The 23,647-nt window shown below is 33.4% G+C and overlaps 1 protein-coding gene across 1 annotated transcript; it reads right to left on the bottom strand.

Annotated features, from left to right (window-relative positions):
- Positions 1 to 410: 410 nt before the first annotated feature.
- Positions 411 to 21,979, bottom strand: LOC121443721 (cyclin-dependent kinase 16). Its single transcript, XM_041645520.1, has 15 exons — positions 21,715 to 21,979; positions 20,708 to 20,841; positions 19,694 to 19,819; positions 19,538 to 19,594; positions 17,634 to 17,748; positions 11,975 to 12,069; positions 11,571 to 11,633; positions 10,035 to 10,158; positions 7,844 to 7,964; positions 6,475 to 6,572; positions 5,681 to 5,786; positions 4,908 to 4,950; positions 3,876 to 3,966; positions 2,530 to 2,607; positions 411 to 546 (listed from the first exon to the last, which is right to left on the bottom strand). Exons 1-15 carry the CDS (start codon positions 21,971 to 21,973, stop codon positions 509 to 511), a joined length of 1,548 nt encoding a protein of 515 aa, XP_041501454.1. The 5' UTR covers positions 21,974 to 21,979; the 3' UTR covers positions 411 to 508.
- Between the last annotated feature and the right edge of the window lie 1,668 nt (positions 21,980 to 23,647).

A 23,647-nucleotide genomic window follows, 5' to 3' on the forward strand; every position in this document is an offset into this window, starting at 1 on the left:
CCCACAATCCTGCTCGTGGGACGTCATTACCCACAATCCCGGGCGTGGACGTCATTACCCACAATCCCGGGTGTGGAGGTCATTACCCACAATCCCGGGCGTGGACGCCATGACCCACATTCCCGGGCATGGACGTCATTACCCACAATCCCGGGCGTGGACGTCATTACCGACAATCTCAGGCGTGGACGTCATTACCCACAATCCCGGGCGTGGACGTCATTACCCACAATCCCCGGCGTGGACTCCATTACCCACAATCCCCGGCGCTGCCCCCCTGCCCCCCATGATGACAGACACACGGCGCAGCCAATCCGTGGCGAGAGCTCTGTTAGCACCCAGCAGACAGACGGGGGTCGGGGGTCGGAGGTCGGGGTGGAGGCAGGGGGATGGCGGGGATGAGCGGGAGGCCGCACGTGCGAGTCCAGGCCCCGGGGGTGAAGTGAGTGTCATCCCCCTGCATCCGCTGCGCAAGGGGCGGGACCTGGGGCTTCGTTCTCGGCTGAGATTAGAACTCGGTGTCCACGACCCGGAACGCGGGGCGGCCTGCGGGGGGAATCAATAATCAATAATCAATAACGGATAATTAAATAATAGTAATCAATAATCATAAAGAAGAATTAAATAATGATAATCAATAATCATAGACGGTAATTAAAAAATGATCAATAATCATAAAGGGTAATTAAACAATGATAATCAATAATCAAAAAGGATAGTTAAATAATGATAATCAATAACCATAAAAGATAATTAAATAATGATAATCAATAATCATAAAGGATAGTTAAATAATGATAATCAATAAACATAAAGGATAGTTAAATAATGATAATATTCATAAAGGATAATTAAATAGTAATAATCAATAATCATAAAGGATAGTTAAATAATAATAATCAATAATCATTAATAATTAAATAATGATAATCATTAATCAACAACGGATAATTAAATAATAATAATCATCAAGGATAGTTCAGTGATAATCAATAATCATGAATGGTAATTAAAAATTGATAATCAATAGTAAGAAATGGTAATTAAATGATAATCAATAATCATAAAGGGTAATTAAATAATGATAATAATCATACATGGTAATTAAATAATCATCATCAATAATCATAATGGGTAATTAAATAATGATCATCAATAATCATAAAGGATAGTTAAATAATGATAATAATCATAAATGATAATTAAATAATGATCATCAGTAATCATGAAGGGTAATTAAATAATGATAATCAATAATCATAAAGGATAGTTAAATAATGATAATAATCATAAATGATAATTAAATAATGATCATCAGTAATTATAAAGGGTAATTAAATAATGATAATCAATAATCATAAAGGATAGTTCAATAATGATAATCAATAATCATAAATGGTAATTAAAAAATGATAATCAATAGTCAGAAATGGTAATTAAATAATGATAATCAATAATCATAAAGGATAGTTAAATAATGATCATCAATAATCAATAACCGATAATTAAATAATTATAATCAATAATCATGGAGGATAATAATGATCATCAATAATCATAAGTGGTAATTAAATAATGATAATCAATAATCATAAAGGATAGTTAAATAATGATAATCAATAATCATAAAGGATAGTTAAATAATGATCATCAATAATCATAAAGGATAGTAAAATAATGATAATCAATAATCATAAAGGATAATTAAATAATGATAATAATCATTCATGGTAATTAAAAAATAATAAAGAAAGATAATAATAAATAATAAAACAAGTGAAAATAATAATACATAATAATTAATAATTAAAACATGATAAGTGAAAATAATAATAATTAATTAAAACATGATAAGTAAAAATAATAATAATTAAAACATGATAAGTAAAAATAATAATAAATACTAAATAAAACATGATAAGTAAAAACAATAAATAATTACAACATGGTAAGTAAAAATAATAAGTAATAATTAAAACATGATAGGTAAAAATAATAAATAATTAAAACATGATAAGTAAAAATAATAATGAATAATGATTAAAACATAAGTAAAAATAATAATAAATAATCGTTAAAACATAAGTAAAAATAATAAATAATAATTAAAACATAAGTAATAATAATAAATAATAATTAAAACACGATAAGTAAAAATAATAATAAATAATAACTAAAACATACTAAGTAAAAATAATAATAAACAACAATTAAAACATAATCAATAATAAATAAATGGGAAAAATTTAAGAAAAAAATAAAAATATAAAAATAATAAACGGGAAAAAAAGAAAGAATAATTTTAAAAAAAGGAGAAAAAAAAGGAAGAAATAAAAACAAAAAGGAAAAAGGAAAAACCCAGAATAAATGGATTTTATTGGATTTTATTCGCGGGCCCGCGGGCAGACACCACGGGGGACTGGAGGATAAACAGAATAAATGGATTTTAAGCAGAATAAATGGATTTTAATCAGAATAAATAAGTGGATTTTATTGTATTTTATATAAATTAATGTTGTCAGCGGTTACCTGAGTCGGGCGCGGGCGCGGAGCGCAGGGCGGCCTCCTGCTGGAGCTGGATCTCCTTTAGTGCAAATATCGACGTGGCTGTGGGGGAGAAAACAGTATAATATAAAATAAAAATAAGTTAAATTAAAATAAAATAAAATAAGATAAAAATGAGATAAAATAAAAATAAAATGAAATAAAATTAAAATTAAATTACAATAAAATAAAAATAAATTAAAATAAAATAAAATAATGAAATTAAAACAAAAATAAAATAAAAAATAAGACAAAAATGAGATGAAATAAAAATAAATGAAAATAAAATTAAATTAAAATAAAATAAAAATGAAATTAAAATAAAATAAAAAATAAAATATAAAAATCAAAAGTGGAGTCCTGCAACGCTATGGCCTCTTGGAGAATTTCGTACACCATAGAAGAAAAAAAATAAAGAGAAATAAAAATAAAATAAAAAATAAAAATAGTGGAGTCCTGTGAGGCTATGGACTCTAGGAGAATTTCATATACCGTGGAAGGAAAAAAATAAATAGAATAATAATAAGATAAAATAAAAATAAAATAAAATTAAAATAAAGATAAAATAAGACAAAATAAAATAAAATACAATAAAAAATAAAAATAGTGGAGTCCTGCAACGCTATGGACTCTAGGAGAATTTTGTAAAAAATGTGGAAGGGAAAAAATAAACAAAAAATAAAAAAATGATTAAAAAATAAAAATTAAAAATAATAAATAAAAAATAAAAAAGTGGAAGGTAAAAATAAATAAAAAATAAGAAAATATTAAATAAAAATAAAAAATAATAAATAAAAAACACAAAAAGATAAATAAATAAAAAATAAAAAAATGGAAGTGAAAAATAAAAATTAAAAAAATAATAAATAAACAAAAAATAAAAAAAGTGGAAGGGAAAAATAAATAAAAATTATAAATAAATAACAAAAAAATAATAAATAATAAAAGATAAAAAAAGTGGAAGGGTAAAAAAATATAAATATATAAATAAAAAATAAAAAATAATAAATAAATAATAAAAAAATAAATAAAAATAAAAAAATAATAATTTATAAAAAATAAAATAAAAAAGTGGAAGGGAAAAATAAATAAAAAACAAAAAAATTATAAATCAAAAAAAATATTAGATAAATAAGAAATAAAAAAATGAATATGAAATAATATTAAGTAAATAAAAAATAAAAAATAATTAAAAATAAAATAATAATAAATAATAAAAAAATAAAAGTGGAAGTGAAAAACAAATGAAAAATAAAAAAATAATAAATTAAAAAAAACAATAAATCAATAAAAATAAAACAATAATCAATCGATAAAAGTTCAGGACGGACTGTCGGGAAGCTGGTGGATCCGCTCGCCCAGGCTGAGGAAGAAGTCGTGTCGCATGGCGGCGTCCGCGGAGATCCGGTGTCGGCCCTCGAACTACAGGGGGGAGATAATATATAAATATAAATAATAATCGAAATAATAAATAACAATAAATAATACACAATAATAAATAATGAATATAAATAAATGATAATAAAAAGTAATAATCAAAATATATGATGAATAATACATAAAAATAAATAAACAATAATGAAAATAAATGATAATAAATAAAAACAAATAAATATAAACAATAAATAAAAGAAAATAATAAATAACATATAATAAAGAAAATAAATGATAAATAATAAAAATAAATAAATAATAATGAAAATAAGTAATAAATAATTAAAATAAATAATAATAAAAATAAATGATAAATAATAAATAAATAATAATAAAAATAAATGATATCAAATAAAAATATATAATAAAAATAAATAATAAAAAAAATAAACAATAATGAAAATAAAAAACAAATGAAAATAATTAAAAATAAATAATAAAAATAAATGATGAATAATAAGTAAAATAAATAATAATGAAAATAAATAATTAATAACAATAATAATTAATAATAAGTAATAATAATGAAAAAACTGCGTGGGAGAGAGTAGATGGGTCCCTAATAAATAAAAATAAATAAATATGAAACCAAAATACTGCACACATAATAAATATAAAATCAGAATATTATGTAATGAATAAATATAAAATCAGAATATCGTACACATAATGAAAAATTATAAAGTCAGAAAATTTCACACATAACAAATAAATATAAAAACAGAATATCGTATACATAATAAATAAGTATAAAATCAGAATACTGCGTATATAATAAATAAAAATAAAATCAGAATATTGCGTATATAATAAATAAACATAAAAATTAGAATATTGTATACATAATGAATAAATGTGAAATTAGAATATCGCATGCATAATTAATATAAAATCAGAATATCGCATACATAATAAACACCCGCCCTCACCTGCAGCAGCTTGGACAGGAGGTCGGCGCCTTCGCCGTCGAGCCTGATGGGAAGACAAGGGGGCGGAGCCCGTGACCCCCTGACCCCACACCCCGGGACCCCTGAAACCGCCGTCCCCGCAAACCCCGGGGCCCCCGGAAACTGCCGTTTCCCCCCCACACCCCGGGGACCCAGAAACTGCCATCCCCTCACACCCTGGGGCCCCCGAATCCGCCATTCCCCCCACACTCCGGGGAACCCTGAAACTGCCGTTCCCCCACACCTCGGGGACCCCTGAAACCACCATCACACCCCAGGGACCCCCGAAACAGCCGTTTCCCCCACACACCCTGGGGACCCCAGAATCCGACGTCCCCCCACACCCCGGGGACCCTTGAAACCGCCATTTCCAACACACCCCGGGGACCCCAAAACCGCCATTCCCCCCATACCCTGGGGCCCCCAGAAACCGCTGTCCAACACACCCCAGGGCCCCCCAAAATCACCGTCTCCCCACATCCCGGGGAACCAGAAACCACCATTCCCCCCACGCCCCGGGGACCCCCGAAACTGCCGTCACACCCCGGGGCCCTCTGAAACCGCCATTCCCCCAACACCCCTGGGACAACGAAACCGTCAGTCCCCCCACACCCCGGGGCCCCCTGAAACCGCCGTCCCGCCCGCCAGCCTCAGCGGGGCCCCCCAAAACCGCCGTCCGGCCCCCCGAAACAGCCATCCCGCCGTCCCGCCTCCTCGGGGACCCCCGAAACCGCCCTCCCGGCCGCCCTCCTCACCGTGGCGCGTGGCTGAGCAGCGCCTCCGCGCGGTACTTGGGGTAGTTGTGGGTGCGAAACTCCTCGTTGGAGAGGATGCCAGGCCAGGTCTCCTCCGTCGGCGTGCCTGGGGGACGGGCGGGCGCGGGTTCGAGTCCACCCGGTCGGCCCAAAGCCATCCCCCTGCCTCAGCTCCTCCTCCACGTACTTAGTCATCCCCCTGTCTCAGCTCCTCCTCCACGTCCTCAGTCATCCTCCTGTCTCAGCTCCTCCTCCACGTCCTCAGTCATCCCCGTCTCAGCTCCTCCTCCACGTCCTCAGTCATCCTCCTGTCTCAGCTCCTCCTCCACGTCCTCAGTCATCCTCCTGTCTCAGCTCCTCCTCCACGTCTTCAGTCATCCTCCTGTCTCAGCTCCTCCTCCATCTCCTCAGTCATCCCCCTGTCTCAGCTCCTCCTCCACGTCTTCAGTCATCCTCCTGTCTCAGCTCCTCCTCCATGTCCTCAGTCATCCCCGTCTCAGCTCCTCCTCCACGTCCTCAGTCATCCTCCTGTCTCAGCTCCTCCTCCACGTCCTCAGTCATCCCCCTGTCTCAGCTCCTCCTCCACTTCCTCAGTCATCCCTCTGTCTCAGCTCCTCCTCCACGTCCTCAGTCATCCCCCTGTCTCAGCTCCTCCTCCACGTCCTCAGTCATCCTCCTGTCTCAGCTCCCCCACTGTGGTCATCCCCCCGCCTCAGGTCCCCATCCCCACTGTGGTCATCCCCCCGCCTCAGCTCCCCCGCCCACACTGGTCATCCCCCTGCCTCAGCTCTCACCCAGCACCCGGAAGATGAAGTGCAGCTGCTCCTCCACGGTGGAGCCGGGAAACAGCGGGCGGCCGGTGGCCATCTCGTAGAAGATGCAGCCCACGCCCCTGCACGGCATCGTGGGTAGAGAATGGCATCATGGGTAGAGAGCAGGGCATAGTGGGTAGAGAGCAGGGCATCGTGGGTAGAGCAAGGCATTGTGGGTAGAGAGCAGGGCATCGTGGGTAGGGGAGAGCAAGGCATCGTGGGTAGGGGGAGAGCAAGGCATCATGGGTAGGGGAGGAGAGCAGGGCATCATGGGTAGGGAGACCAGGGCATCATGGGTAGGGAGAGCAAGGCATCATGGGTAGAGCAGGGCATTGTGGGTAGAGAGCAGGGCATCGTGGGTAGGGGAGAACAGGGCATCGTGGGTAGGGGAGAGCAAGGCATCGTGGGTGGGGGGAGCAAGGCATCGTGGGTATGGGGAGAGCAAGGCATCGTGGGTAGGGGGAGGAGAGCAGGGCATCGTGGGTAGGGAGAGCAGGGCATCGTGGGTAGGGGGGGTAGGGAGAGCAAGGCATCGTGGGTAGGGGAGAGCAAGGCATCGTGGGTAGGAGAGCAAGGCATCGTGGGTAGGGGGGAGCAAGGCATCGTGGGTAGGGGGGAGCAAGGCATCGTGGGTATGGGGAGAGCAAGGCATCATGGGTAGGGGGAGGAGAGCAGGGCATCGTGGGTAGGGAGAGCAGGGCATCGTAAGTAGGGGTGGTAGGGAGAGCAAGGCATCGTGGGTAGGGGAGAGCAAGGCATCGTGGGTAGGGGGGAGCAAGGCATCGTGTGTAGGGGAGAGCAAGGGATCGTGGGTAGGGGAGAGCAGGGCATCGTGGGTAGGGGGAGAGCAGGGCATCGTGGGTAGGAGGGGAGCAGGGCATTGTGGGTAGGGGGAGAGCAAGGCATCGTGGGTAGGGGGAGTAGAGCAGGGCATCGTGGGTAGGGGGAGAGGAGGGCATCGTGGGTAGGGGGGCGAGCAAGGCATCGTGGGTAGGGGGGAGCAAGGCATCGTGGGTAGGGGGAAGCAAGGCATCGTGGGTAGGAGAGCAAGGCATCGTGGGTAGGGGGGAGAAAGGCATCATGGGTAGGGGAGGGGATCAAGGCATCGTGGGTAAGGGGGAGAGCAGGGCATCGTGGGTAGGGGGAGAGCAGGGCATCGTGGGTAGGGGAGAGCAGGGCATTGTGGGTAGGGGGAGCAAGGCATCGTGGGTAGGGGAGGGGAGCAAGGCATCGTGGGTAGGGGGGAGAGCAGGGCATCGTGGGTAGGGAGAGAGCAGGGCATCGTGGGTAGGGGAGAGCCGGGCATCGTGGGTAGGGGAGCAAGGGATCGTGGGTAGCCCCGCCCCCTCACCAGAGGTCGATCGGGGTCGAGTACTCGGTGGCGCCCAGCAGCACGTCGGGGGGGCGGTACCACAGGGTCACAACCTCGTGCGAGTACGTCTTCGTGGGGATCGACTTCGCCCGCGCCAGGCCTGCGGGGATCCGGGTTCGAGTCACCGGGGGGGGGGGGGGATGATTATAAATATGAAATTATAATATCATATCCGTAATAAATATACAAAATTATATAATATCGTGTGTCCATAATAGATATAAAATTATAATATTGTTTCCGTCATTAATATAAAATTATAATAATATCGTGTCTGATGGAGGAAGGTCATTGGCTAATAAAGGAACTGCCCTGGCCCATTTTATTGGTTAGAAGATAGGTGGGAGGAGAAAACAGAATAGGACGCTGGGAGGAAGAGGAAGTGAGCTCAGAGACTCCACAGCTCTGCTCTCCGGAGCAGACGCCTGAGAGAGACGCCATGCTCCGCTCTGGGCATGAAGCTCCGACCCAGTATGGACTAGGCTAGAATCTTCCCGGTAAGACCGGTTCTCACAGATTATTAGAGATGGGTTGATCGGGATGTGAGAATTAGCCTGTAAGTGCTGGAGCTAAAGGGCCAAGCAGTGCTTAAAAGAATACAGTGTCTGTGTAATTATTTTGGGGCATAAGCTAGCCGAGCAGGTGGCTGGGGTGCCGGGATGCAGCCCCGCCACGCCTCTTATTACTACACGTGTCCGTCATAGATATAAAATTATAATATCATATCCGTAATAAATATACAAAATTATAATAATATCGTGTCCGTCATAAATATACAATTATAATAATATCGTGTCTGTCATAGAGATAAAATTATAATAATCTCGTGTCCATAATAAATATACAAAATTATAATAATATATCCGTAATAAATATAAAATTATAATATCGTGTCCGTAATAAATATACAAAATTATAGTAATATAGTGTCCGTAATAGATATACAAAATTATAATATCGTGTCCATCATGAATATAAAATTAGAATATCGTGTCTGTAAAAGATATAAAATTATAATAATATCGTGTCCGTAATAAATATAAAATTACAATCTAGTGTCCATAATAAATATAAAATTATAGTAACGTGTCTGTAATGAATATAAAATTATAATATAGTGTCCATTATAAATATAAAATTATAATACTGTGTCCGTCATAATTATAAAATTATAATACTGTGTCCGTCAAGAATATAAAATTATATTGTTTCCGTAATAAATATAAAATTAGAATATTACATGCATAATTAGTATAAAATTAGAATATTGTATACGTAATAAATAGACATAAAAATTAGAATATTGTGTGCATAATAAATAGATATAAAAATTAGAATATTGTACATATGATGAATTAATATAAAAATTAGAATATTGTACACCTAATAAATATAAAAATTAGAGTATTGTATACATAATAGATACAAAAATTAGACTATCGCACACATGATAAATAGATATAAAAATTATCATATTGCACACATAATAAATATGAATTTAGAATACTGTACACATAATAAATATAAAAATTAGACCATCACACACATGATAAATAGATATAAAAATTATAACATTGCACACATAATAAATATAAAATTAGAATATTGCACGCATAATAAATATCAAATTAGAATATTGCATGCATAATTAATATAAAATTAGACTATTGCACGCATAATAAATAGATATGAAAATTAGACTATCGCACATGTGATAAATAGACATAAAATTAGAATGTTGCATGCATATTAAATAGATCTAAATTAGAATGTTGCAAGCATAATTAATATAAAATTAGAGCACCACATGCATGATTAATATGAAATTAGACTATTGTACGCATAATAGATATAAAAATTAGACTATCGCACATGTGATAAATAGACATAAAAATTAGAATATTGCGTGCATATTAAATAGACATAAATTATATTGCAAGTATAATCAATATAAATTAGAATATCGCATGCATAATTAATGAAATTAGAACGCCACATGCATAATTAATATTAAATTATGATGCTGCATGCATGATAAATATAAGGTTGGGATATTGCATGCATAATTAATGCAAAATTAGAATGTCGCCTGCATAATTTATATAAAATTAGCACATTGCATGCATAATTAACATGGAATTAGCATGTCGGCGCCAGGGGGCCATGGTACCGAAGTCGGCCAGCTTGAGCTCGCCGCGCTCGCTGAGCAGCAGGTTCTGCGGCTTGAGGTCGCGGTGCAGCACCTTCTGGCGGTGGCAGTACGCCAGCCCGCGGAGCAGCTGGAACAGGAACAGCTGCGGGCGCCCAGAAAAATATCATCATTTTAGGGTGCAAAAAATATCATCATTTGTGGGTGCAAAAAATATCATTTTAGGGTGCAAAAAAATATCATTTTAGGGGTGCAAAAAAATATCATTTTAGGGTGCAAAAATATATCATCATTTTAGGGTGTACAAAAAATATCATCATTTTATGGTGCAAAAAATATCATTTTAGGGTGCAAAAAATATCATCATTTTAGGGTGCAAAAAAATATCACTTTTGGGTGCAAAAAATATCATTTTAGGGTGCAAAAAATATATCATCATTTTGGGGTGCAAAAAATATTTTAGGGTGCAAAAAAATATCATTTTAGGGTGCAAAAAATATCATCATTTTATGGTGCAAAAAATATCACTTTTGGGTGTACAGAAACCAGGTGGCAGTACGCCAGCCCATGGAGCAGCTGGAACAGGAACAGCTGCGGGCGCCCAGAAAACACACAGCACGCACGGTGGGAAAAACAGCATTGCGGGGTGAAAAAAAATCAGCATTTTAGGGTGAAAAAAAATATCATTTTAGGGTGCAAAAAATCAGCATTTTTGGGTGCAAAAAAACCCATCATTTTTGGGTGCAAAAAAACCCATCATATTTCGGTGCAAAAAAACCATCATTTTAGGGTTAAAAAAAATCATCATTTGAGGGTGCAAAAAATCAGCATTTTTGGGTGAAAAAAATCATCATTTTGGGGTGAAAAAAAACCATCATTTTGGGGAGAAAAACATCATTTTTGGGTACATAAAATCATTTTTGGGTGCAAAAAAAATCATCATTTTTGGGTGCAAAATATCATTTTTGGGTGAAAAAAAAACCCATCATTTTTCGGTGCAAAAAAACCAATCATTTTTGGGTGCAAGAAAATCATTTTTGGGTGCAAAAAACCATCATTTTTGGGCGTAAAGAAAACATCATTTTTGGAGGAAAAACATTTTTGGGGGAAAAACATCATTTTTGAGGGAAAAACATCATTTTTGAGGGAAAAAGATCATCTTGGGGGGAAAAACATCATTTTGGGGAGAAAAACATGATTTTGGGGAGAAAAACATCATTTTTTGGGGAAAAACATTATTTTGGGGGAAAAACATGATTTTTGGGGAAAAACATCATTTTTGGGTGCAAAAAAATCATTTTTGGGTGCAAAAAAACATTTTGGGGAGGAAAACATTTTTTGGGGAAAACATCATTTTTGAGGGAAAACATCGTTTTTGGGATAAAAACCGTCATTTTTGGGGAAAAACATCATCTTGGGCATAAAACCGTCATTTTGGGGGATAACAACATCATTTTTGGGGGAAAAAACGTCATTTTTGGGGGGGAAAGTCATTTTGGGGGGAAAACGTCGTTTATGGGGACCCCGCCCCCCGCCGTTCCCTCCCCCTGCCCCCACCTTGACGTTGTGTGCGTTGATGACGTTGCCGCAGTCGTCCAGGTACTGCTTCAGGTCCTTGTCCTGGGGGCACAGGGGGAAAACCGAGGCACGGGCCCCTGGGGAATATCCCATCACCCCCCGGAGCCGCCTGTGACCCCTGAACCCAGACCCGCCCGCGAGGGCCCCTGGGAAATCTCCCATCACCCCCCGGGGCCACCCGTGACCCCCGACCCCCGACCTTACCACCAGGTACGGGGGCACAAGGGGGGGGAAACCGAGGCACGGGCCGCTGGGAAATCTCCCATCACCCCCTGGGGCCGCTACCCCCAACCCGCCCGCGAGGGCCCCTGGGAAATCTCACATGACCCCCCGGGGCCGCGCCGTGACCCCTGACCCCGACCAGCCGTGACCCCTGACCTTACCAGGTACTCGAAGACAAGGGTGAGGGACTTGTCGGTGTGGATGATGTCGTGGAGCGTGACGATGTTGGCGTGCTTGAGGTCCTTGAGCAGGGACACTGCGGGGGCGGGCGCGATATTCCGATTTTATATCTAATTATCATGTGCACGATTTTCTGATTTTATATCTAATTATCATGTGCACGATATTCTGATTTTATATCTAATTATCATGTGCACAATATTCTGATTTTTATGTCTATCATGTGCGCGATATTCTGATTTTTATATTTATTATGTTCACGATATTCTGATTTTCATATTTATTATATATGCATTATTCTGATTTTATATTTATCATGTATGCAATATTCTGATTTTATACCTATCATGTGCACGATATTCTGATTTTATATTTATTATGTATGCAATATTCTGATTTTATATCTATCATGTGCACGATATTCTGATTTTTATATCATGTGCACAATATTCTGATTTTTATGTCTATTTATTATGCATGCAATATTCTAATTTTATGTTGATTATGCATGCAATATTCTGATTTTTATATTAATTATGTACGGAATATTCTGATTTTTATATTTATTATGTGCACGGTATTCTGATTTTTATATTTATTATGTGCACGATATTCTGATTTTTTAATATTTTAATATTTATATTTATTTATTATGCATGTAATATTCTAATTTTTATGTTTATTATGTGTAGGATATTCTAATTTTTATATCGATCTATTATGCACACAATATTCTGATTTTTATATCTATTTATTATGTATGCAACATTCTAATTTTTACATTTATTATGCACACAATATTCTAATCTTTACATTAATTTATTGTGTATGCAATATTCCGATTTTATATTTATTATGCATGCAATATTCTAATTTTTACATTTATTATGTGTGCAATATTCTAATTTTTATATTTATTTATTATGCGTGCAATATTCTAATTATATATTTATCTATCAATCATGTACACGACATTCTGATTTTTATATCTATCATGTGCACAATATTCTGATTTTTATATCTAATTATCATGTGCACAATATTCTAATTTTTATGTCTATTTATCATGCACACAATAGTCTAATTTTTTAATATTCTAATTTTTACACTTATTTATTATGCATGCAATATTCTAATTTTATATGTATTATGTATGCAATATTCTGATTTTATATTTATCATGTGCACGATATTCTAATTTTTATATCTATTGATTATGTACACAATATTCTAATTTTTATGTCTATTTATCATGTACACAATATTCTAGTTTTTATATTTAGCTATCTAATATGCATACAATATTCTAATTTTATATTTATTATGTACGCAATATTATTTATCTATCATGTATACAATATTCTGATTTTTATATTTATGATATACACAATATTCTGATTTTTATATTTATTTATTAAATATATATTATTCTAATATTTATATCTATTTACCATGTATACAATATTCTAATTCTATACTCATCTATTATATATACTATATTATAATTTTTATATTTATTACGTATACAATATTCTGATTTTTATATTTATTTATTCATTATGGATACAATATTCTAATTTTTGTGTTTATTTATTTATTGTGGATACAGGGCAGGAGTGAGACCCCTCGTCTATCACAATAAAGACAAGAGCTGGGTGCTGAGTTCGAGTCCAGCCTGGCCTGCAAGAGCGAGTTCCAGGACGGGAACCCAACGCCACGGAGAAACCCTGTCTACTAAAATAACAAAATAAATTAATAAATAAAAACAAATAAAAAATGATAAGAACCACACAGGGGCCGGAGGGGCGGCTCAGTGGTTAGAGTGTCGCCTGCTCGGCCCCGGGTCCCGAGTTTGAGTCCCGGCCACCCCAGGGCGGCTCAGAGCCAAGGTCACGGGGTCGGGCGCCGTCTACGGGCCTGCAGGCATACGCACAGAGTATTGTATCCATAATAAATCAATGTAAAATTAGAATATTGTGTACATAATAAATCAATATAAAATTAGAATATTGTATGCATAATAAATAAATGTAAAATTAGAATATTGTGTGCATAATAAATAAGTATAAAAATTAGAGTATTGTCTGCATAATAAATAAATGTAAAATTAGAGTATTGTATGCATAATAAATAAATATAAAATTAGAATATTGCATACATAATAAATATATAATTAGAATATTGTATATATAAGTAAATATAAAATTAGAATATTGTATGCATAATAATAAGTATAAAAATTAGAGTATTGTAGGCATAATAAATGTAAAATTAGAGTATTGTATGCATAATGGATAAATATAAAATTAGAGTATTGTATACATAATGGATAAATATAAAAATTAGAATGCTGTGTACATAATAAATAAATGTAAAAAATAGAATATTGTATACATAATAAATAAATATAGAATTAGGATATTGTGTACACAAAAAATAAATATAAAAACTAGAGTATTGTATGCATAATAAATAAATATAAAAAATAAAGTATTGTATGCATAACAAATAAATATAAAAATTAGAATATAGTATACATGATAAATAAATATAAAAATTAGAATATTGTATACATAATAAATATAAAAATTAGAATATTTTATACCTAATATATAGATTTAAAATTATAGTACTGTATATATAGTAAATAAATATAAAAATTAGAATATTGTATCCATGATAAATAAATATAAAAATTAGAATATTATATACTTAATAAATCAATATAAAAATTAGAATATGTATCCATGATAAATAAATATAAGATTAGAACATTGTATGCATAATAAATAAATATAAAATTAAAATATTGTATGCATAATAAATATAAAATTAGAATATTGTATGCATAATAAATAAATATAAAAATTGGAATGTTGTATGCATGATAAATAAATAAATCTTAAAATAAGGAAGGATAAACCTGGCAGGCGTGGTCCACACCGTGAAACCTGGGGTGTGGATGGTACACTGCACAGGTGAGGAGAGACACTCCCAAAAACCGTTTAGAACCGGTCTACACTGGTTAGATCCAGTCTGATCCGGTGTGATCCAGTTTTGAACCTGTCTACACTGGTTAGATCCGGTTTGAACTGGTTTGATCCGGTCTGATCCAGTTTTGAACCTGTCTACACTGGTTAGATCCAGTTGGATCCGGTCTGATCCAGTTGTATCTGGTTCAGAACCTTTCTACACTGGTTAGATCCAGTTGGATCCAGTTTTGAACCTGTCTACACTGGTTAGATCCAGCCTGAACTGTTTTCATCCAGTCTGATCCGGTTTTGAACCTGTATACACTGGTTTGATCCAGTTTGATCCGGTCTGATCCAGTTGTATCCGGTTCAGAACCTGTCTACACTGGTTAGATCCAGTTGTATCCGGTTTTGAACCTGTCTACACTGGTTAGATCCAGCCTGAACCGTTTTCATCCAGTCTGATCTGGTTTTGAACCTGTCTACACTGGTTTGATCCAGTTTGATCCGGTCTGATCCAGATGGATCCGGTTTAGAACCTGTCTACACTGGTTTAGATCCGGTTTGAACCGGTTTGATCCGGTCTGATCCAGTTGAATTCGGTTTTGAACCTGTCTACACTGGTTAGATCCGGTCTGATCCAGTTTGATCCAGTTTTGAACCTGTGTACACTGGTTACATCCAGCCTGAACCGTTTTCATCTGGTCTGATCCGGTTTCGAACCTGTCTACACTGGTTTAGATCCGGTTTGAACCGGTCTGATCCGGTCTGATCCAGTTGGATCCGGTTCTGAACCTGTCCTCACTGAGCATTGAGACTGTGTGGCGTGGCGTCAAGAAAGTCTCAGACGGGTTTGCAATAAATAATTAATTAATTAATTAAAAAAAAATTCGGGAGGCGGCGGCGGCCGGGAAGAGAGAGAAATCTTTAATCAATACATAAATAAAAAATAATTAAGTAAATAAAAAATTTAAAAAAAATAAAAATATCCTGCAGGCGGTGGTGTGCCACAGAGTCAGGAACGTCTAAGACGGGGCTTGCGACAAATAAATAAATAAATAAATAAATAATAAAATAAAATTCGGGAGGCGGCGGCGGCGGTGGGGAAGAGACAGAAATCTTTAATCAATCAATAAATAAATAAATAAATAAATAAAAATAAAAAAATTAAAAATATCCTAGAGGCAGTGTGCCACGGAGTCAAGAACGTCTAAGATGGGTTTGCAATAAATTAATTAATTAATTAATCAATATAATATTAATAAATAAATAAAAATTAAAAAAATAAAAATATCCTAGAGACGGTGTGCCACGGAGTCAAGAACGTCTAAGACGGGTTTGCAATTAATAAATAAATAAATAAAAAATAAACAAATAAATAAATAAACTAAAAAATAAAATAAAATAAAATTCGGGAGGCGGCGGCGGCCGGGAAGAGACAGACATCTTTAATAAATACATAAGTAAAAAATAAATAAGTGAATAAAAAAATTTAAAAAAAATAAAAATATCCTGCCTGCGGTGGTGTGCCACGGAGTCAGGAACGTCTAAGACGGGCTTGCAATAAATAAATAAATAAATAAATAAAAATAAATAAATAAAATAAAATTCGGGAGGTGGCAGTGGTGGGGAAGAGACAGAAATCTTTAATAAATAAATAAATAAATAAATAAAAATTAAAAAAAAATATCCTAGAGACAGTGTGCCGTGGAGTCAAGAACGTCTAAGACGGGGCTTGCAATAAATAAATAAATAAATAAATGAATAAACAAATAAATAATAATTAAAAATAAATAAAAACAATAAACAAATAAATAAAAATAAAAAATAAAAATCAATCGATAAATAAAAATAAATAAAAAGCAATAAATAAATGAATAATAAATAAAAATAAAAAAATAATTAATAAATCAATAAATAAAATAAATAAAAACAATAAACAAATAAATAAATAAAAAATAAACAAAAACCAATCGATAAATAAAAATAAATAAATAAAAAATAATTGATGAATTAATAAATAACAAATAAAAATAAATAAATAAAAACAATAAACGAACAAATAAATAAAAACAAAGAATAAATAAAAATCAATCGACAAATAAAAATTAAATAAATAAATAACAATAAATTAAGAAATAAATAACGGATAAAAATAAATAAAGAAAAAATAAATAATAAATCAATAAATAAATAATAAGTAAAAATAAATAAAAACAATAAACAAATAAATAAAAATAAAAAATAAACAAAAATCAATCAATCAATAAAATAAATAAAAAACAATAAATTAATGAATAAACAATGAATAAAAATAAATAAAAATAATTAATGAATAAATAAATAATAAAATAAATATAAGTAATTAATAAATCAATAAAAATAAATAAAAATAAATAAATAAAAATAATTTATAAATCAATAGATAAACAATAAATAAAAATAAAAATAATTAATAAATTAATGAATGATAAATAAGAATAAATAAACAAAAATAGTTAATAAATTAATGAATAAATAATAAATAAAAGTTATGTAAGTGAATAATTAATTAATAAATCAATAAATAAAAATGAATAAAAATGAAAAATAATTAATAAGTTAATAAATTAATAAATAAATAATAAGAATAAATAAAAAATTATATACATTCAGGCGGGGCGCGTACCTTCCCGGATGGCCGTACAGGGCGCGCCTTCCTCGTGCTCCAGCCGGATCTCCTTGAGCGCCACCAGGTTGTCGGTCAGCTTGCTCCGGCCTTTGTAGACGGTGGCGTAGGTGCCCTGGGCCGCGCAGGGTGGACAACCGCGGAGGGGTTTATAGCGATTTATTTTATTACGGATTCTCTGCCTCCTCCCCGCCTTTTCTTTTAAAATGTATTTATAAAAAAATAAAATAAATTTATTTATTTAAGGATTTCTGCCTTCTTCCCGACTTTTTAAAAATTTATTTATAAAAAAAGATAAAAATAAATAAATTTATTTATTTATTCAGGATGTCTGCCTCCTCCCGCCTTTTTTTAAAAAATTATTTATAAAAATGAAATAAAATAAATTTATTTATTCAGGATATCTGCCTCCTCCCTTTTTTTAAAAATTTATTTATAAAAAAAAATCCAAAAACATAAATTTATTTATGAAGGATTTCTGCCTCCTCCCCGCCTTTCCTTTTTTTTTAAAAAAAATTATTTGCAAAATAAAATAAAATATATTTATTTATTTAAGGATTTCTGCCTCCTCCCCGCCTTTTTTTTTAAATTATAAAATAAAATAAATTTATTTAAGAATGTCTGCCTCCTCCCTGCCTTTTTTTATTTATAAAAAATAAATACATTTATTTATTTATGAAGGATTTCTGCCTCCTCCCCGCCTTTTCTTTTCTTTTAAAATTTATTTATAAAAAAAAATTAAAAAACACTAAATTTATTTATTTATTCTGGATGTCTGCCTCCTCCCCTCCTTTGATTTTTTTTAAAATTATTTATAAAAGTAAAATAAAATATATTTATTTATTTAAGGATTTCTGCCTCCTCCCCGCCTTTTTATTTAAATTATTAAATAAAATAAAATAAATTTATTTATTTAAGAATGTCTGCCTCCTCCCCGCCTTTTTTTAAAATTTATTCAAAAAAAAATAAAAAAAACTAAATTTATTTCTTTATTCAGGATTTCTGCCTCCTCCCTGCCTTTTCTTTTTTTTAAATTTATTTATAAAAAATAAATTTATTTATTTATTCAGGATTTCTGCCTCCTCCCCGCCTTTTCTTTTAAAATTTATTTATAAAAAAAAATAAAAAATAAATTTATTTATTTATTCAGGATGTCTGCCCCCTCCCCGCCTTTCCTTTTTTTTAATTATAAAATAAAATAAAATAAATTTATTTATTTAAGAATGTCTGCCTCCTCCCTGCTTTTATTTATAAAAAATAAATAAATTTATTTACTTATTCAGGATTTCTGCCTCCTCCCCGCCTTTTCTTTTTTTTATTATAAAATAAAATAAATTTATTTAAGAATGTCTGCCTCCTCCCTGCCTTTTTTTATTTATAAAAAATAAATACATTTATTTATTTATGAAGGATTTCTGCCTCCTCCCCGCCTTTTCTTTTCTTTTAAAATTTATAAAAAAAAATTAAAAAAAACTAAATTTATTTATTTATTCAGGATGTCTGCCTCCTCCCCGCCTTTCCTTTTTTTTAAAAAAAAAAACTATAAAATAAAATAAATTTATTTATTCAGGATTTCTGCCTCCTCCCCGCCTTTCCTTTTAAAAAAAAATTATTTATAAAAAATAAAAATAAATAAATTTATTTATTCAGGATGTCTGCCCCCTCCCCGCCTTACCTTTTTTAAAAAAAAAACTATAAAATAAAATAAAATAAATTTATTTATTCAGGATTTCTGCCTCCTCCCCGCCTTTCCTTTTTTAAAAAAAGTTATTTATAAAAAATAAAAATAAATTTATTTATTCAGGATGTCTGCCCCCTCCCCGCCTTTCCTTCTTTTTTAAAAAAATATAAAAAATAAAATAAAAATAAAATAAATTGATTTATTTAAGAATTGTGGTCCTCACCTCGCCCAGCTTGTCCAGCTTGATGTAGGTCTCCAGCTTCCCGAAGCCGATCTCCGACTGCAGCGGGGAGGGGGAGAAGGGGGAGGATGTGCTGAAGCCGGGGTGGGGGGAATAAATTATTAAATATTAAATTATTAAATTAATTAAACCGCTCACCAGGCTGACCCTGCGCAGGCGCCGGCTGAGCGGCTTATCGAAGATGGGGCTGTGGAGCGTCAGCTTCTCCAGGTAGCCCTCGGGCAGCCGGATGTCGGCAGGCAGCGACAGGCGCTTGTTGATGTCCTGGGTGATGAAAAATAAAGAGATTAAAAAATAAAAGAAATTAAAAATAAAGAGAGGGCGGCTCAGTGGTTAGCGCAGCGGCGGCGCCTTCCCCCCCCCAGGGGTCAAGAGTTCGAGTCCCGGGAGGCTCGGGAACCGGCTGCAGGCGTGAGGGCGTAAATATACAATTAGAATATTGTATGCATAAGAAATATAATAGAGTATTGTGTGCATAATAAATAAATATAAAATTAGAATATTGCACGCAAAACAAAAATAAAAATTAGAATATCACATGCATAATAAATAAATAACTATAAAAATTAGAATATTGCACATATAATAAATAACTGTAAAAATTAGAATATTGCATGCATAACATATAAAATTAGAATATTGCACACATAATGAATAAATAAAAAATTAGAATATGGCACGCATAATTAATAAACATAAAATTAGAATATTGCATGCATAATGAATAAACATGAAAAATTAGAATGCTGCATGCGTGATGAATGCATAAATATAAGAATTGGAATACTGCACAGATAATAAACATAAAATTAGAATATTGCATGCATGATAAATATAAAATTAGAATATTGCACGCATTAATAAATAAACGTAGAAATTAGAATATTGTATGCGGTATGCATAATGCATATAAAATTAGAATATTGCATGCATAATAAACATAAATTGAGAATATTGTATGTATAATAAATGAACATAAAATTAGAATGTTGCACACATAATGAATAAACATAAAAATTAGAATATTGCACGCATAATAAATAAACATAAAATTAGAGTATTGTATCCATAATAAATATAAAATTAGAATATTGCATGCATAATTAATATAAAATTGGAATATTGCATGCATAATAAAGACGGGCCCCGCACCTCAGTGGAGATCTTGCGCTGCGGGTGGCTGCGCATGCGCACTTTCACGGGCGACTGCACCTCGTCGGAGGAGGTGGCGGAGGCCTGGTCGCTCTCGCCGTCCGACCCCATCTTGGTGTCCTCGTGGACGATCTCTGCGGATCAATAAATATAAAAAAAATCAGAATATGGCATGCGTGATCAATAAATATAAATAAATCAGAATATGGCATGCATGATCAATATAAATAAAAAAATGAGAATATTGTATGCATGATCAATATAAATAAAAAATCAGAATATGGCATGCATGATCAAATAAATATAAAAAAATCAGACTATGGCATGCAGGATCAATAAATATAAAAAAGATCAGAATATGGCATGCATGATCAATAAATATAAAAAAATGAGAATATGGTATGCATGATCAATAAATATAAAAAAGATTAGAATATTGTATGCATGATCAATAAATATAAAAAAATGAGAATATGGTATGCATGATCAATAAATATAAAAAAGATTAGAATATGGTACGCATGATCAATAAATATGAAAAAATCAGAATAGGGCATCCATGATCAATAAATATTAAAAAATCGGAATATGGCATGCATGATCAATAAATATAAAAATTAAAGTATTGTATGCATAATAATTATAAAATTAGAATATTGCATACATACAAAATAAATATAAAAATTAGAATATTGCACACATACACAATAAATATAAAATTAGAATATGGCATGCATAATAAATATAAAATTAGAATGTTGCATACATGCACAGTAAATATAAAAATTAGAATATTGCATTAGAATATTGCATGCAAACACAATAAACATAAAAATTAGAATATTGCATACATACACAATAAATATAAAAATTAGAATATTGCATGCATAGTAAATATAAAATTAGAATATTGCATGCATGCACAATAAATATAAAATTAGAGTATTGCATGCATAATTAATATGAAATCAGAATATTTCATATATTATTTATGAACAAATCCATACCTGGCGCGGAGCTGAGCGGTCCCCTAGCGGGGCGCAAGTCCCCGGGAACCCTGCGGGACGGGGTGGTCGCCGCCCCTGGGTCCCTACCTCCCTCCGGCTCAGCGACGGCGGCATCGGCGGATCCATTGCTCCTGTCTGGGCCCCGCCCCCCTCGGCCTCCGATTGGCTCGGCCGCTGCGGCCACTCCGCAGTTCTTGTCTGGGCCCCGCCCCCCGCGGAGGGTGATGGACAGCTGCCGCTTGATCTTCATCCGGTCCATGGCCGCCTGGGCGGGGCACAGGGGAGGGGTCGGGGGTCAGGGTGGGCGGCGGCATGCAATATTCTAATTATCATGTTCATTACGTATGCAATATTCTAATGTTATGTATAATACGCACACGATATCCTAATTATCATGTCTATTACGCATGCAACATTCTAATTTTATGTCTATTGTGCATTACGCATGCAATATTCAAATTTTATGCATAATATGCATGCGATATTCTAATCATCGTGTTTATTATGTATGTAATATTCTAATTTTATGTATGATATGGATGCGATATTCTAATTATCATGTTTATTACGTGTGCATTATTCTAATTTCATATGTATTCATTATGTATGCATGCGATATCCTAATTTTTATGTTTATTATGTATGCATATCCTAATTTTATATCTATTATGTATACATGCGATACCCTAATTTTTATATTTATTATGTATGCAATATCCTAAATTTATATCTATTGTGTATGCATGCGATATCCTGATTTTTATATTTATTATGTATGCGTGTGATATTCTAATTTTTATACCTATTATGTTTGCATGCAATATTCTGATGTTTCATATCTATTATGTACGCATGCAATATTCTATTTTTTTATATTCATTATGTATGCATGTGATATCCTGATTTTTTATATCTATTATGTATGCATATCCTAACTTTCATATCTATTCATTATGTAGGCAATGTCCTAATTATCATATTTATTATGTATGCATGTGATATTCTAATCATTATATTTATTATGTATGCATGCGATATCCTAATTTTTATATCTACTATGTATGCATATCCTAATTTTCATGTCTATTATGTAGGCAATATCCTAATTTTTATATTTATTATATATGCATGCAATATTCTAATTTTTATGTTTATTATGTATGCATGCACTATCCTAATTTTTATATCTATTTATTATGTAGGCAAAATCCTAATTATTATATCTATTTAGTATGCATATCCTGATTTTTATATCTATTATGTATGCATATCCTAAGTTTCATATCTCTTTATTATGTAGGCAATATCCTAATTTTTATATTATGTATGCATGCGATATCTTGATTTTTATATCTATTTATTATGTATGCATATCCTAATTTTTATATCAGTTTATTACGTAGGCAATATCCTAATTATTATATTTATTGTGTATGCATGCGATATCCTAATTTTTATATTTATTATGTATGCATGCACTATCCTAATTTTTATATCTATTTAGAATGTATGCATATCCAAATTTTTATATCTATTTATTATGTAGGCAGTATCTGAATTTTATATTTATTTATTATGCATGCAATATCCTAATTTTTATATTTATTTATTATGTAGGCATCATCCTAATTTTTATGTTTATTTACTCATGAGACATGCGATATCCTAATTTTATATTTGTTTATTACGCAAGAAATATCCTAATTTTTATAAAATTATAAATAAATATGAAAGAGAATTAGAATATTGTATTCATCATGAATAAGTAAATGTATTAATTAGAATATTGTATACATAATAAATACACAAATAAGAAGAGAATTAGAATATTGTATACATCATGAATAAATAGATATAAAAATCACGACATTGTATACATGATAAATAAGAATTAGAATATTGTATACATTTTGAATAAATAGATAAATATAAA

This window comes from Microtus oregoni, unplaced genomic scaffold, assembly GCF_018167655.1.
Source record: "Microtus oregoni isolate MIOR12 unplaced genomic scaffold, Mior012 000112F_ref0000385, whole genome shotgun sequence".
NCBI lineage: Eukaryota > Metazoa > Chordata > Mammalia > Rodentia > Cricetidae > Microtus > Microtus oregoni.